Source organism: Oryzias melastigma, linkage group LG3 (genome assembly GCF_002922805.2).
Source record: "Oryzias melastigma strain HK-1 linkage group LG3, ASM292280v2, whole genome shotgun sequence".
Lineage (NCBI taxonomy): Eukaryota > Metazoa > Chordata > Actinopteri > Beloniformes > Adrianichthyidae > Oryzias > Oryzias melastigma.
In genome coordinates, this window is record NC_050514.1 from 20,538,249 (window position 1) to 20,556,177 (window position 17,929).

General features: G+C 35.4%; 1 protein-coding gene across 1 annotated transcript; it reads right to left on the reverse strand.

Annotated features, from left to right (window-relative positions):
• Positions 1-2,403: 2,403 nt before the first annotated feature.
• Positions 2,404-7,381, reverse strand: eif3m (eukaryotic translation initiation factor 3, subunit M). The gene is made up of 11 exons (XM_024296070.1): positions 7,224-7,381; positions 6,565-6,697; positions 6,274-6,412; positions 6,026-6,149; positions 5,785-5,879; positions 5,571-5,654; positions 5,386-5,485; positions 4,649-4,730; positions 4,109-4,252; positions 3,078-3,138; positions 2,404-2,638 (listed from the first exon to the last, which is right to left on the reverse strand). The coding sequence occupies exons 1-11, from the start codon at positions 7,263-7,265 to the stop codon at positions 2,515-2,517; spliced, it is 1,128 nt and encodes a 375-aa protein (XP_024151838.1). The 5' UTR covers positions 7,266-7,381; the 3' UTR covers positions 2,404-2,514.
• Positions 7,382-17,929: the final 10,548 nt, after the last annotated feature.

Sequence of the window (17,929 nt, forward strand, 5' to 3'; positions counted from 1 at the left end):
GGGAAACCACACCAGGTAACGACCTATATATAGAAATTTTCCACGTTTACCTGCAATTTACTCTGTACCTGGTAAACATTTTATAAAAAATAAAAAAATCCATCCATCCATCCATTCAATCTAAAAAAAACCAAACACTTCTTTGTTCATTTTATGCATCATTAAACATTCAAGACTTTTTTTTAGTCTAAAACATCCTTTGTAGCAGTTCTGAAATAAAACGTACAATATATATTAGATATATCTATCATATCGAATCAGAATAAAATCAAACCATTTCCTTGTTGACATCATTGACCTCTTTTCCTTTTTTAAACTTCACTTTCATTATGCTTTTCTGATTGCAAAGAAAATGTTACAATATTTTGTGATATTTGTAACAGGAAAAAACTTTAATTACAATTAAAATGTAATGTACGTATTTTTTAAAGAATTATTTCAAATTTTTAACTAATTTTGAGTATTTAAATAATAAAATAATTACCATAAATATTTATTCTTAAATTGCCAACTTGATGCTAGACAAATGAAAATGCAAAGTTTGTGTTGTTAACTTTGCTGCATTTAAGAAAAACAAAAACAAACAAAAAAAAAAACACCAAACTGCTTCAACATTGTAAACATGCATGAAAATACTGTTTTCCATTCCACTAACTGCACTTTTTTTTCATCATTTAAAATGCTTGCTTAGAACATAATTTTTTGTTTGTTTTTTTACTTTTACTGCTAAATTTATATCTGAAATTGCAGCTATATAGCAATACATGAAAAGATAGAAATACAGAAGAGGATATTGTGTCCTACTTGGGAAAAACATTTAGTGTTTACTTTTCAAAGAGAGCCTGTGAGTTGTGTTTATGTAAAGAAGCCGATAGGGATAAAACCAAACATTATCTTTTAGAAAACACTGGTCAGTGCTAATTGAAGTATGGAGAGAGTCCCAGTTAGATGTTTCACCACATTTCTGGATATCGTCACAGGTGCTGGATCCATCCGTAGGAATATTAATACAAAAATAAAAGGAGTGGATAAGATTCAATTTCTGACTACATCCAAGATGTCAGATTTTACAAAGGCTCTAGACAAAATAACAGTCTCAGATGCATGCAATGCCCCATACAACACCCTGTTGCCAAAAATCCTCCAGCTGCTCAGAGAAATCTTATATCCTGTATATTAAAAAAAAAAATATTGCAGAATTATTCCTAAATTAAGTTATGATTTCAGCTGCATAACCAGAGTGAATGAGGCCAACAAGTGTCTCTGTGTGACTACAACAAGGAAGGGTCAAGCACCTTTTATTAGTCAAACCTACCAAAATAAGAGATTTTTAATAACACAAGATGCACAAAAAGAAGAGTGATCAATCACATTTAATGCTGAAAGCTGGATATTGAGCTAAGTGCAGCTTGAACTTGCAGGTGGTTGTGATGAGCTCTGTGACCCCCCCGATAAGATCTGGAGACTCAGCGTTTCTGTGGCTAGCAGGAGTGTGCAGCCACCCTTCACAGGCCACGATAGGAAAAAAACAACACGTAAAAGTAAATATACCTCTGATGCACCCTTTAATCTCTGTGAAATGTCTTCGGGCTGCACTGCAATTATCAAATAGTGAAGCTGAACAGACTTCCAAGAGTCCGACACCAAAGCTAGTTGTAGCTTTGACTGATTGTCCTGTAAATACGCTCTGTGGATAGGGCTGACATTAACAGAGAAACACTGATGTTCTGTGTTTTGTCAGTTTGTGCAGGTTTCATCACAGCCTCGCATATAAAAGGCTTAGTTGAACACAATTTCTCTGGAGTGGTGGGAGAAAAAAGTTCACTTAGCAAATCTGTTTGTCCTTGTACATGTGAGGTTATCAACCTTTTAGCTGTACCTGTAGAATCAATGAACAGAAAATAACTTTTGGCTTCAAGTAGAATACTTTTAACATTTTTTTAAGAAGACCTCAAGAATAGAAGTTGAAATAACCCATTTTCAGCACATGAAGAGATGGTGAGTCATGTTAATAAAAGCTGAGCAGTATGTTAGCCCACCTGAAAGCTTCAAGCCGCCGTGAATCAGCCTCAACCAGAAGTGTTTATATTACAGTATTACGGCCGTGACCTCTGCAGGCGGGGTCGTGTTGAGTTCAAGTTACCGTATTCCTGTTCTCCGTTCCCAGACGAAGAGGCCTTGCTGCTGAAAGCTACTTCTCATTGCGAGTCACAGCTCATCTACTACACCGCTGTGTCATCTTCTAACTAAAACCAGATGTCGAAATCCACTGGAGAAGCATGTTGTTAGATTAAAAAAACCCATCAACGTTTATATATAAAACTGTAAAATGTAATTGTTTACTGCATCACTTACCTTTAAAAAATAACTCAATATTTTTGTAAGAAATAAAAGACGATCAAGTGATCCTCACTTTTCTTTTTATTGGCTGAATATAAAATATCTTGTTTCCAGTCTTGGAATCTGAAAATCACTGAAGATGTAAGGACTGAGAATTTTTAGTTAGCTGGTGAACTAGGCAGACGGTGACAGGGCTTGGAGGCTGGTTTTGACCGTTGCTAGGTTAGTTTTCCAGGAGGAGAGCTTGTCGTACAGCTGCTGCCATTGCTGCTTGCCAAAGGTGCGGTGTGTGCTGTGGCTGAGTGAGGAGGCAAGAAAAAAAGGTCAAGGTCACAAATCACCGCCAGATCCATTCTTATTACAATATGAACAGGTAGAACTACACAAATGAATAGAGGTAAATACATTTATCATGAAATGTAAGTGGAAACAAGGACAAAAATACATTTTCTTGGTTGCTTGGTTCCAGTTAAGAAATGCAAAAATAACTTGTATAACAAGATAAACAAGTTAAGATGGAAAACATAAAAAGTGTGGAAATTGCTTGGAAGAAAATTTAAAACATGTAAATATTTGAAATATGTTTTTGTCCAATCAATGAAAACTACCACAAAGTCTAGATTTGAATGAAAATCCTCATCAATATTGAAAAACAATGGAGTCCACAAAGACGTGGAAGTTTTAAAATTGTAATTTTTGTTTTTTTTACTTAAGTGTGGTGATGGAATAACACTTACCTCACAACAACCTTTCTCTGAGTCTGGTCAATTTTGCAGTACACCATTTTGGTCCGAACAGCTAGAAAAAAAAAAGAAGAGATACAATGAAAGACATTTATGATCTCCTTGCAACTTAGCAAACAAGTAGAAATTGACAGAGAAAAATTAGAAACCATTACCAGGTTTACATAGATTCAATTCAGTTCAATGTTATGTAAATAGCCCAATTTCACAAAGAAAAGACTGCCTCAATGGGCTTCAATTTTATAGATGCAAAAGATTAGTCATAAAAATATGAACAATAGCTAAAAACTAAACAGACTAGATAAAACTGGTTATCCCGTCCTTAGACCCTCCCTCCGGGTAAGGAAAAACTCCTAAAAGACACTTGATTCAGGAAAAAAAAGAAACCATAGAGATTCCCACATGACATGAGAGAGATGGGCATTCCATCTCTCTCATTAGTGTATAAAAATGTCACACGTGTCATTCAACAAATAAAACTGAAAAACCCTAAAATAACAGCAAACAGAGTTCTGATCAACTGAGGTTAAAAAAAATTAAATCTATAAGAAATTCCAAAGAAATTTGCTATGAAGTTGACAAAGAACAGCCTTCAAAGCAAGCTTGATTAGCAGTATATTTAAAATTATTCATAATATTCCTAAAATAACTAAAAATTGAAGCAAAAAGAGAGACCCACATATTTTTTTACCTGTCTTTACCAATGCGGACTGTATTTACGATACCAGAAAGCCAAATATTCTGAATTCCTGCATTGTTAGCCTCTGATTGCTATCTTTTGTGTATAGAGCTAAAGCTCCAGTGTTAAAACTGTTAACTTTGCAAAATAGGATATAACAAAAATACTTTTTTGAATTTGATTTTTTTTAATAATATGTCCAATAATCCGTATACAATTGTAAAATAGTGAGAACTTAAAATGGCAAATATTAATTACTAAATGAAGAACCTTGTGACTGAATGAAACCATCCAATCAGTGAAATGAATGTTAGTGTGTGAGTGAACAGTGTAAAAGTATTTGTACCATCGATGACGAAAGCCTCGACATCCTCTGCTCCAATCTGCAGCTCCTGCTGCATGGTGTCAAAGGAGATCTCCTTGAATTCCACTGCCATGCCCATGAATGTTAGCAGACGCATCTTGGCCATGTTTTGCTCATGAGAGAGGCCTGAGCGTGCAGGGATCATTGAACACAAAACAGTCACAGTCGGTTACTCTGCACTCCGGGAGTTTCCCAGTATTAATGAATTGCCTGTTTAGGAGCAGTCAGGGAATCTACTATCTAAAACAAACAGCACTCCATTCTGTCTGTTTTGAGATCCCCCCTCCTTTACACACACTTTAATTACATCTAACGCTTTGTTAATGAGAAAACAATCCATGTACTGCTGACAACTCACACTGTTGAAAAAACACAAAGAAAGTCCAACCCCTTAAGAAAGAATATTCCTAATTACACTCATTTCTTGCATATTTACATACAACACCATCAGTTAATGATTTATTAACCATAAACCATTCTTATGTTTACATACGGAAGATGCAAAACATCACGTCTACTTACCGAGCGACTCAATAAAGTCTTTGTTGTTCTGGTAAAATTTGACATATGCTGCCAGTTTTGCGCTCACAAAGATGGTTAAAAGCTGAAAAAGCAGCAAACAAAAGAAAGAAATAAAGTTATAAAAATTAGCAAAAACATGTAAAAATGGTGCTGAATATATTTCATTATATTCAGACTAGAAAATAAAATAATTTTTGTTCATCTAATTCTTCAAAATTCTCCTAAAATTTTTAGACTTCACCAAATTTCCTTAAAAATATCAGGAAAAAATGCACAGCCATTACATTTTTGACTCATCCTTTATACTATATGATTTTGTTTAATACAAACCAAATTGAGGATATTTGTGAATAATTTATCCAAACATATATGGTTGAATTTACGTTAAAAGCTCTGAAAAAAAGAAAAACTAAATTGACTTCTTACTAGGGCTGGGCAATTAATCAGTTTTATTTATTTATTTTTTTTTAAATTGTCAATTCAGGTCAACTTCCAAACGAGATGTTATAGAAAAAAAAGTTTTTGTTAGATATATTATGTAATTTTTGATTGAGGAAAAAAATGGAGGGAGAAACAAAATTAACTAAAATTAAAAATCAAGATTAGTGTGAAAAAAAAAATCTAAGATTTTATTTTTGGCCACATTTCCCAGCCCTACATCTAACACGTACACATATCTAAAATAAAATGACAAGGACAAGCTCTGCATTCCTTTTTGTAGAAACAGGAGCACTCACATCGTGGATGAGTTCTCCCTCTAGAAAGCGAACTGGTTTCAGGATCAGCAAGTGGTCAAACAGAAAGGTGTTGGGATCTTTAAGAGCACGGACGATGCATCTGCAAAAAGTATGTAGAGATGCGTGTCATTGTTTCTTAAAGGCAAACCTAGAAAGACAACAAAAGTGTGGTTTTGTGTACGTACCTGTGTGCATCAACACGTGCTTGTGAAGCATTGTCTTCTGTGTAACTCCCAAGCAACTCGACCATAACCTTAGCTGCCGGCTCGCTGCAAAAAGGATTTGAAACTTTTCAATATAAATAAAGATCTTTTATCAATTGCCAAACAGCATTAAACACATGAAATAGGAAAAAAAAACATGTTTTTTTTGTTAACAACAAAGGCATGAGGTTTTTACCTTTTTTTACAATCAACCAGAGCTTCATACACCAGCCTCAAGAGTGTATGCTTCTTCTCTGTGTTTAGGTTCCAGTCAACAATCCACTTGCGCACCTAATGAGGGGCAAAAAATACAAAAATTAGCGGTGGAAAAAAGTTGCAAAAAAAAAAAAAAGGTTGAGAGATTTCTTTTACATAGTTACCAAATGGTTTGAGGAGAAAAAAAATACTTATAGATCATGGAAGTGTTTTAAATATACCTGATCAAGATCAGTAGGAATGAAGGAGATGGCATTACAAGTGGCCGCCACTTTGATGAGGCTGCAGAATACGGTGTATCTCACTGGAGTATTCTCATCCATGCCATGGAACAGGTTACTCAAGCTGTAATGATCCATAAAAGACAACGTAGACCATTAAAAAAAATTCTCTTTATAGTGAATTTAAAAAATATGTTTACAATGTTTTTTTCTTTTGGGAAGAAAGAAACATCCATGACAAGACTCACAGCTGCAACCTGAGAGAGGGCCTCTCTCCTTCACGGAATTTCACCAGTTTCTCACAAAGACTCTCGATGAGAGCCTCCTGCTTATCTGTTTCGAGGATGAGCAGCAAAGACACGATGCTGTTCATGACACTCTCAACATCTGGAGAGGAAGACAGAAGGCTTTCAGCGGTGATAAGCAGCGATCAAGATGAAACAGGGTATGGTGATTGTTCAAAAGCATCAATCCTTTCCCAATTAACAAAGCCTACCAACACACAAAAACCCCACAATGAAGTTTAAAGATTGCCGTACCTTTATCATCATCTTTGAGGCACACATCACATGCTTCAATGATCTGAGCCAGATCAACATGAAGTCCTCCTTCAGCATTCTCCTCTGAAATTTCTGCTCCTTTGGACTTAATATAGGCTCTCAGCTCTGATGCCTGTAACATATTAAGATTATTTTACTTATGTGTAAATTCAAAGGGAATAAACCGCAGTAATTAATTCATTGAGAAATACTTCAAAATAAAAACAATGCAAAATTACAAATTCTATTCTAAAAGTGCATCATGTCGACACTTGATACACAGACACTTTCAACTTATATTTATCTCTCTCCAATATATTTGTTTATGTAGATGTAATGCTAGCTGGCCAATTATTTTGGCTAAAAAGTGGAAATTTACGACATAACAGGAACATATTTAACTAAAAAACTGTTTAAACACATAGTTAAAACTAATTTAAAATTAAATACTAGTAAAAACACTCAAGTTTATCATTAATTACTTCCAAAAAGAGGACAAACATTTACAGCTAGCAAGCTAACAACATCACTGTAAGATGCTAACATCTGTTAGCATTGTAGCTAATTCGTTCGCTCCGTTGATCAGCTAATGTTTTTATTTTACATGTCAAAACGACCCCCCAAAAAGCTTTAATATTATTTAACAGTAAGTCTCATACCTGATCTTCTTCTGTTATATCGATAAAAGCCGGTACGCTCATTTTTGGTGATGTTGTGAGCCTGAATGATGAAATCCACGCTCTCACCAAGGCTGAGAAACGGAAAAGACAGAGCAGCGGTTCCGGTGGGAGACGTGTTCTTCCGGGGCATGGCGTCAAACACGTTATCCTCATTTAGCACTATAGACTGTATATAAAATACAAAAGAACACCACTTCTATCTGCAACATTTTACCATTTCACGTTTTCTCCCTTTTTCGAGGCTTTAACTTCATTTTAAATTGTAATTACAATGTTAGTGGCGTGGAACCAAATCTCTCCCCATTTTAACTCATTTGTTCCAGATATCAACCTAGTTTAGGAATCCCATATAAATAAAGTAAAAAAGAAGTATATTTTGAAGTTCTGTATAAAATTGACCGTGCAAAACACTGCATGAAAAAATGTTTTTAAAAAAGTTATTAATACTAATTGTTACACATCTTTTTTGTACTGTTTATCCATACAGAAATTTTGGAAGGAATTCAATAGATTTATTATTAATCACATCTTTGAAAATGTCTTCCTAAAATGGAAACATTTATGACTTTGTTTTTTTTCAAAACCTCACTAAAACAAGTTTTTTCAACTTAATTTATGAATTCTTCAGGCATAATTCTATGTACATGTGAATGTAATAAATCAAACATCATATTTGAAACAATTCATTAAAATTGTAAAATTTACATAAAATCAACATCACATTACACCCACAAAAGGCTCTCAAAACAACTATCTGTAGTTCTTTGCATATATTTATGTAATCAATTCTCCTGGGTGTTAAATATTGTATCTGTATTGTACGTTGTATACTACCGGTATCTAACGTTGTATACTTGCATCTTGTTCAATAAAGTGAAAAAAAAAAGTTTTAAAGCTAATAGAGTAATTTGAGTTATGTTTTTGTGACTTTTCAGTCATTCATTTATAACATGTAGCATTTAAATGTTTGCAATAATTTTAACAGTTCAATTGTTTTCTTTATTTAAAAAGTTTACCTTATAGCACATACAGGTTCCCTTCAAAATAAAATACACTCGTGTTATTTAAAATCCTCCTGCTGGAGCAGATTTAATTGAATACAAAAATGTAAGAAAGTTTTGTGGCAGCTTGAATTCACCTTGCTGAGGGGGGTGTGAACGTAGCTCAAGTGTCAATTTCCTCTTGAGAAGATGAACTGTGGTGTCTTGGATTAGAATGACCTCCTGATCATGTTATCATGTTTGGTTTGCACTACATCTTTTGCTGACCACCACAAAGGACCTGACCCAGGACTTTCCAAAACTAGAGATACAGTTGGTGTCAGAGGCCAGCTCTCCTCCACCACATCCCTGCTGACCTGTGAGCACACATGTTGGGCCTCTGAGCCAAATGGGATCCTGTGTATTGTTAGGACGGCAGGTCACTTAGTGATTGAGGTGAGCAGGGTAAGTGGAGCAAGAGGTCATCTTAAAAATCTGGAGTCAAGTTACTTTAGTTGTTGAACAGGCTATTAGTATGTTTTTTTTCTCTCTTCCAAGCAGCACTTTCTCAGCTCATCTGTCGGGGAAATGTGTACTTCTGGGATTCACTGACAACGTGACACAAGCCAAGGCCTAATTCCTTAAAAGTCTGCTTGTCACATATTTCTTATAGCACTTACAGTAAGGGAACTTAACTCTGCGAGATTCATCACAATATGCCCTACCTTAAAACTGTGTGTGCTAAGAGGAAATGGCTGATGGAGTATTTCACCATAGTCCTCTGTTGATGCGTCATGCTATTGGGAAGGCAAGTGCCTGGTACCAAATCCAACCTTCACTCTCTCCCTGCACTTGCAAACTGACACGACTAAGAATTTATAGTATTTTTTTCTCCACAAGGAGGTTTGTGTAACTCTTAGGCTTTATTAGTCTGATTAACAACTGTTGTCAAGAACCTGGTTTATTTCAAATCCAGAGTAAGTGTTTTGTCCACTTTAAAGACCCAGGTGCATGAAAAAGATTATTTATTTTTTGTTTTTGTTTTAGGATTTTGATCATCTATATTTACTAAGTCATAGCGTAAAAATGTACTTAGGTACTAGTTATTGAATTGTATTAGGTATTAAACTTAGTCTTTACGGGCAATTGATCCTAAAAGGTAATAAAGGAATTTATTGATATTCATTTTATTGTGAAAATTTACTTTTCCATATCTGGAGAACAGGTTAGTGGTCAGTCATTACAGCAGAAGTCCCATTGCAATCCAAGAACAAATGAACAATTCTACGTGAAAATGTGCTGTGAACATATGAAACTACATTGGAGTTGTATATACACTTCAATGTTTTAGGATTTTAAAGACCCACTCTGATAAAAAATGTATTTTGGATGTTTTTTATCATGCTGTGTGGATTTTTTCTCATGCTGGAGGACAAATATTAAGCTCAAATTTGCATGTATGGTTATTTTTTTTTTCCTTGTTTTGAATTAGTAGCAAATGAAAAATACCATTTGAAAAAACTTGTAGTCAGTCAATAAAAACTACAATCAGCAGGCCACAAGTTCCCAGAAGCATTCACATGTAGACAACCAGATCCATGTACGTCTTTGTTTTCTTTGTTCGAGCTGGTTCAAAACTGTACGGCTGGATAGCACCAATTTTGGTTGCCAGTTTTGTTGCTCCGCTAATGTTAGTCTGGGACCGTGAGGAACTGTAAACAGATGGAAATAAGGCTCTGTGCCAACAGTCAGAGGGCAATTTCTAATTAGCTACTGCCGCTCTGCAGAAACTATGTCTTAGAAAACAACACGAGTTTTTTTCATTTTGCCTAAAATTGTATGATCATAATTAAAAAATCACTAGGAAAGCTTTTAAAATTTGGGGTGGGTCTTTAACAATTGTGCACCATAGCAGCAGCAGCTATCCCTTCACTATAATCAATGACCAAAGATATTGAATCACATTTTTTGTCCACCAAAGAGGTGAAAAAAATTAGGCCAACCAAAAACTCTATTGTAAACCAGATTATATTAGATACAAAATAAAATCAGACTTTAGCCTGCCAATTAGACATTAGTTTGCAGAAGAGCTTAATCTGCTACCATCCTTCTTTTCCTTTTTTTATTTTTTATTACCAATTAGGTACGATTTATATAAAGACATATCTGCAAACTGGAAGCAAGATTGAAAATGTCAAACTAAAATTCAACCACAACAATTTATGGAGCTGAAAACTACGGAGACAAAACAATTGTAAACAGATTTTTTTTTAATAAAAAAATATTGAATGAAAGGCTATATACGTTTTCCTATTCACTATATGTTGATCAGCAACGAGGAAAGAAGTATATTTTTGTTCTGTTGGTTCTCTGTAGTTGTTTCTTTAACTTTTTTAAGATATAGCAAAGAAGGTTGTTTTTTTACATTTTTCTTTTTGCAAAACTATATATTAAACCACCTTTCTTAACCCCTTGACAGCTAAATGTATTTTCATCTTTAAAAAAAATACTCATGTGTTTACTTTTAAAGCAAAATTGTGGTAAGTTTGGAGCAGAAGTGGTTTGATGCATATTTGCATTAATAGGTGTCAAGGGGTTAAATGTATTTTTCTTGTTTTGTCTGCACAGAATTCAAGTCCATTTATGCATTATGTTCTCTGTTGTGCACCGTTTTCCTCCCACACATTTCCATGAAGTTGTGAAATAATCACATATTTTGCTTGGAAAAATTCACACCAAACCTAACTTAGCAGTAAAAGATTGTATTTTTTGTCAAAGCCAAGTTTTCCAATAAATGTTTTAACATCCAAGTCAAATGAACGATAAGAATGAATAAACTGTACATATTTTGTCATGTGTAAATTACTCCATGAATCTTTTTCTAATGAGATTGTCATAAAATAACAGTTTATACGAGATGCTTTTCCAGTTCTATCATGAGTGTGTTCTATTTTTATGTTATCCTACCATTTTCTTTAATTTAGAATGTACTGTCCTTTTTTCTTTTTTTTTGACCCTTTTTAGGTTAAAATAGGATTTGAGAAGTAACACCTTCCTCTCCAACTCCTGTCAAATTGTCTTGTAGGTGTTTGTTAGCAACTGGTTTATTCCAGCTTTTAGCCAACCATCATGTAAAATTGTGTCATGGTCATCCCCCAGCATGGCTGCCTTACACCCTTACACCGACCAATTGTCTGTTTCCCACCGTTCCGCCTGCCTTCACAATCTCTGAAAAATCCCCTCGCTCCAACTCATCTATCAGTCAGTGACCTTGTCAGGGTGCATTGCATGAGTAACCTCCCTATTTCCCTAGGTGGAGCAAATATCTTGTTAATTACTTTCGAGCTGGTTCGGTCTCCTCAGAAATGTGCATACTGGTACAGTTAACAAATAAACAAAAAGATCCTGCAGGGGTTTGTCCACAGTAGTCCAGAACATTGCAAAATCCCACGGGACCAATCTAGACCACAGCTGTGGAGGGATACACTAGCAAATGCCACTCTGCTTTTTAATTTGTTTTTTTAATTAATACATACTCAAATATGAAAAGCTATCTTATATGCATGCAGAAAGGGATCAATTCACTGCAGCAGCTTGTCTTAAAAAAACAAACTGAAGACTTGTGAACAAATTAACAACTGCTACAAAAATCAGTAACATTACAGCTGGAAATGTTCAATGATTGGTGATTTCATTTAAAGAAATCAGGTTTTTCTCAGTTTTTTTATACCTTAACTTGGTTTGCTTTTACTAAACCACCTATCCAACCGTAATGAGACGTTCAGATGCTCAGGTGGGACTCCCATATAGTTTGGCTCATTTTATTGTATATATATATTTATTTTAAGTGTAATAGATTGTTTTGTATGTGTTTATTTCTTGTAATCCTGTACAAAAACTTCTTGCATAAATTTAAGTTCGGACTAAATTGAAAAAAGAGATGTGGACTCTGTAAATAGTCAAAGTGCATCCAAAGCCCCTTTCAAACTATGCAAACTACAGTCATTTATCTTTACACTTCTGTTTAAGATGTTCAGTATTTTATCTTATCAGTTCAAAATAAATAAGTAAGAAGAAATAAAACATTTCTTAATTTTATATTGGATGCAGCCTCATGTTTTTCCATAAATTCTAGAATATCAGTTGTCCTTTGGAAAAATTTTAATGAATGCCTAATTAAAAAAAATCTGTATTTCAGAGGGAGGTTTACTGACTGTTGCATTCTTAGTTTAACCCTTCTTTTTAGTATCCCAAAAGAAATTAGCAAAATTCTTCAATAAAGAACAAACTCAGTGAGTATCTGCATTGCTTGGAGATATTCTCTTCAAAAACAACAACAACAAAAAAAAACAACAATACACAGTTTTTTTCTGAACTCAGAGTGGAGTGTGGGAGTATTCAATGAAAGAGGGGTTCATCAAAAGAAGATCTTTACTCTATTGAAGAGTACAGAATCTCCCTCATTACTAAGTTTCCACCCATCAGATTTGTGTGGCTTCTCTTCCACTTGACCTTCAACAGCCTCATCATCAAAGTCTGTTCTCACCAAATGCAACAGTGGCCGCCATGCTCCCAAACAAAACAAAGTTGTGCTATCAGCAGCAGAGCTTTGTGGGTAACCCGTGAACCAGTGTAGTGAAAGGAAAGAAGAAGACCCTGGCTCTCACTCAGTGTCAGATGTCACTTGTGACTCAACTGGATCTTGGAAGTGCGTTTACTGAGTGTGATGCATCACTTACTGTTTGTGTGGGGTGGTGGTGTTGCCTGAAACGTTCAGAGCAGGAAGTGAAATAAGTTTGCAGAAGCTAATTGGCTGTCCTGCTCGTCCTAAAAGGCTAATTTACTGAGCTGCTCCATGCAGACCTGTTTTATATTTTACAACTATTTTGCCATTTTTGTCTCTTTGGTTTTACACTGTGATCTTTTATTTTTCTGTGCAAAATGCACAACTTATTTGTTAATTGTTCACTTCAGAATTTTGATGCATTTAAAGTGCTGCATTTTAAAGCAAACCTAGAAATAACAAATGAATGCTTAAATTGCCATTTGGTTTCCAAAGTTAGTAACTTCTGTTTTAAAATGTTAAAAAGGACCAACTTCATCCCAAAATGAAACTGAACATCCTAGTTTCAAAATGTTATAGATATTAACACATTTTTAAATTCACAACAACTGTATGGGACTGTTTCTTAATTTATTTTTATTTAGAATTCAAATTTATGTATAATTATAATTAAAAAAATAATTAAGGGTACATTTTTAGACCCATGGATGAACAAAATTGTAATTTTTCTCCGTCACTGGGTGTAATAAACTCCAGTCAATGTTGCTGCACCGTTTTGGCCTTCCTTTTTGCCTCCAAGAATTTTATGTTAGGACTAATTTGTGCCTATGGGTGCACTGGATGACCAATGTGACACCAACCTGATACCGAACCACATATTCTCTTACAAATGAACAAGCAAAAAGCTTTCAGGCAGACCAGAGTTCACTTGTTTGGTCGTCACCAAAGTTCAGATAAATTTGCCAATCAAGGTGAACTCTGATGAAACAAAACCTAGTGCAGTTCAAACTAAATTAAGAAATACCTATCCTTATAGATATATAAAAAAAAAACTGCTACTGGTATTGATGGACGTTTAGCAATGATGTAAGAAGAATCCACAGAACCAACAAAAGATCCACAACTAATTCATGCCTGACACCCTCAATCACAGCATGTTTGCAAGTGTAATTTAAAAACAGCAGACTCCCCTACTTGGAATGCTTTGTTACACCCCAGTGGAAACAGCAAAAATAAAGGTTTGACTTTTCCAGGAATTCTGTTGTTTCTGCTTGGACAGGCAGAGTCGGTGCTGTGGAACTGGGTCTACATCAGTGATGGAGGGGTCCTTTGTCATCTCACTGTTTACATTATACTCATTCACAGAAAGATCAACGAGTTTTTTACAGGCTTGATCACACGCACAAAAATCTAAATTGGTTCACACCATGAGATGTTTGTCTTTTGGATTTTCTGTTTATAGACAAAAGGAAAGTTAATATGTCTGATTATGGAACTTATTTTGGATTGCAAGTTGTTTTAGTGGAAGACAGTTTCACAATTTCCTTTTATATGACTTTAGTCACTCAGAAAATGTTAGATAATATTTCAATCTTAAAATTAGTTCATGACTACTATGTGAAAAAAATCCAAAAGAAACATTTTGCAAAAAATACAAGGAAAACATCTGGAAATTCTGTTTCAGCACAGCAGTGAGATTGAGACAGCTACAGTGAAGTTTCCCTAAAATGAAAAGTCAGAAGTTACCATCACACTCTGGCCTGATTGTGGTCATTTTTTCCCATCACTGTGCACATACTTAACAGTCATCCTGTAAACTTTTGCTTATGCAGCCTCAGAGTGAGGCTCCAGGGTAAAGACAAAAGACAGTCATCGAGATATCAGAGATATTTTTTGATGACTGCTTCAGCTCTGAGCACAGCTGTCTGGGTGTGACTGTGGTTTACCGTAAAGAACTGATAATGTTTGGCCTCATTCCTGACACAAAGACACCTGATGGGACGAGGAGGAGATTTTCCGGCAGAGCTTTTCAGCACACACAGACTTGTGAAATACAGTCAAATTTAGTTAGAAATTTATGGTAAATGGTGTATACTTAAATAGCACTTTTCCTATTCACACATTCACACACTGATGGAGGCTCCGCTGCTGAACATTGATGCCAACCTGTAACCCCTGGGAGCAAGGTGGGTCTTGCTCAAGGACAATTTGACACATGGGTGTGGAAAGCAGGAACCAAACCTGCAATCTTCCAATTAGAGTTCGACCACTTCACATCTACACCACCTCCAAAAATATTCAAGATTGTGGAGATACAAGTGCATGTCTATTTGTTACATTTGAAATAATATCAATCATCCATTTATCTGAGTGATGAGGAAAAATAATTGCAAATAAACCGAGGCTCTTTGAGAGTTTTGTTTTACTTTGTATATCAGTTTTTCTTTTATTTTAGATTTTTCATTCTGTGTTACCATTGTAAAATTCAGAAACAAAACATTCTTGCCCGTTTTAATGCTTATTTAGATCTCTTAATTCCTGCAGATGATAGATTCTATGTTCATTGCTGAATTTCATTGCTGTTTAGCCACAAAAACCCTGCCTATCACATTCCAATGACTAACAGTACTCAAGAAAATGAGATGTTGCATGACACTACTCCAAATCTGTGTTACTCAATAGATAAGAAATACAGGGAAAATAATTTAAAGGGAGAAAAAGTCTTAAATAACTTGACATATGTACCTTTGTTTTTGTGGTTGAGGAACATTTGATGTTGTCAGTATCCAGATATTGCTCATTTGATGGTTGGAGGTATTTGGGAAGAAGAGGACTCAGGGTGTGTACGTGTGAGAAATTATTGGAGTGTTGAGCCTGACACATGAGCCATGAAACCGCTTGCTCTCCCACAGATCTTTGTTCTCCACTGCTTATCTGCTGTCAGATATGCAGCACTTTGAAGAGCGACCAAAAGTTGAAACGGGCTGATTTAAAACGGGCAACTAATGCTTTCTCTATAAACAACTAGAGCAGTTTCAAGCAGACTTTGATGTTTTTTCAGTAAGAACAAATAATTAATTTTAAAGGTTAATAAGTTTTGTGCCATCTGAGTTTAGTTGTGCTTCATGTTTTTTTTATGTTAATAAAACACAACCTGGGGTTTATTACCATGTTGTTAATATTATTGAAATAATAAGTAAAGTTCTGAGTCACTCTGTAAGCACCTGCTTTCCTGTTTGATGTCTTCCTGGTGCATTTATTTTAAATCATATTGCTATAATTGTAATGCTGACTGATATTTTTACTATTTATTACATCAGCAGAGCGCATGGTCATAAAAATAATTAATAGCTTGCTTTTGTATTAATAGAGACTTTCTTTGAAACTGAAAAAGTCGTTAACTCCATTTGCACCCTTGCCAACTCCTATTTCTGTGTGGTCTTTCGTGAATTTGTTGAACTGAAGCAAGTTCTTCTCAAATTTCCTCTTAGTCACTGTCCTGCTGAAAGCTTAGGCCCGTGTATTTCTTGTTAAGGGTCAAAGGCAGAACTGACCATTTCCCTTTTTCTGCACAGTGATGTTGTTTTAAACCCTGAGTTAACCAGAGATTGATCTGAAGAATGGACGTATTTGGGGACTGCCATTTGTCATAGGGCCTGAAGGGGTTGTTTTCTCCCGGCCCTGTCAGCTTTGATGAATCCCCTCTAAAGACTCCTCTGAGGAAGGCACGGCCAGCATTTGCCTTGGCTCAGAGGCATCGCATTTCCGTTCTCTCCCTCAGATTTTTGGCAGAAAACTTTTTAACTGTTGAACAACCTTTTGCCTTATGATGTGCATGACTTTATTTGGATACCAGATTTTTTTTTTAAGAATTGTTTTTCAAGAAATTCATTTTGTTAGTAACTGTTTTCAAGTCATACATGCTCATGCTGTTCGGTGTCTGGGTGTTCCTCAGGGATGGGGCTTTGCCTTTGCACTTGTTTGTTTCTAGGGAAAAAAAGAGCACTTAATCGTCTCTGAGGCCACAAAGCGCCCATGAAAACCTATGTGCAGCTTTTTTGGAGCATTTGTGAGGTTATGGCCGCTGTAATGGATGTCATCACATGAACTGGAGCTTCATGGGATTGTGTAATAACACAGCACATCACTCACATTTAGCCCAAAAGCGGGTTCAAGCGCAGAGCACCACTCGGGTCGATTATCAGGTGTCCTTAATGTTTATAGACAAACCCCATGAATCATTTTTAAAACTGCTGTGCTGTTTGTGTTACTAGGAGCTGCATCAAAAAATGTTCAAGAGTAACATTTTGCAACAATTGCTGCCTCTATGCAGCCACCTCAGCAGTTTACCAGCCGATTTCATCACTCTGACAATGGCCTCTCCACACCCACAACGTCTTTGCATGTTTTAGGTGTCCCGCCCCCACCCGCCACTTCATATTCATTCTGTGGTCAACATGTGGACCAGAATCCTAAAGCATATTCCAGATGGCAATGACAGAACCCAGTTAGTTCACTTCACTTCTTACAGATCTCAACAATCTGGCAAACCTTAAAATATTCTGAGATCACAGAAAATGATTTTCTAAAAAATAAAATTGACTCACATTCATTATTAAAATCCGTAATTATTTAATGTTTAAGTGTTCAAAATCTAAAAGCGATTCAGACACCATGCTCACTACTTTTCTTTTAATGGCAAGTGAATATAGACCACAATGCACTGGGTTTGAACAATTCTTGTGAAAAAAATTTTTAAATGTAATTTTTTAGATAAACCATCAACTTTTTTCATCAGAACACAGTGGATTCATAAATAGAGGTCATAAAATGTTTGCATTTATTCAATTTTCACTTTGTGAAATTGGTGACATCATATCCAGCGTTTAGAAAAATGAAAGAAAAGCAGTGAGCATGGTGTCTGAATTGCTTTTAAAATCCACGGCACTATACAGTCCCGTACTATATTGTGTTTTAGTAGTTAGAGATTAGGGGGGGGGGAATTCGGATATACCCATTGTCTTCAATTTGGACGTTACTAACCCTCGATGACGTCATCAGTGGTTGCTGGTGTATTTATGCTAGCGCATAACTAACAGTGCTTGGAAAATACAAAACAATACTTTTTTTACTTTAAAAAG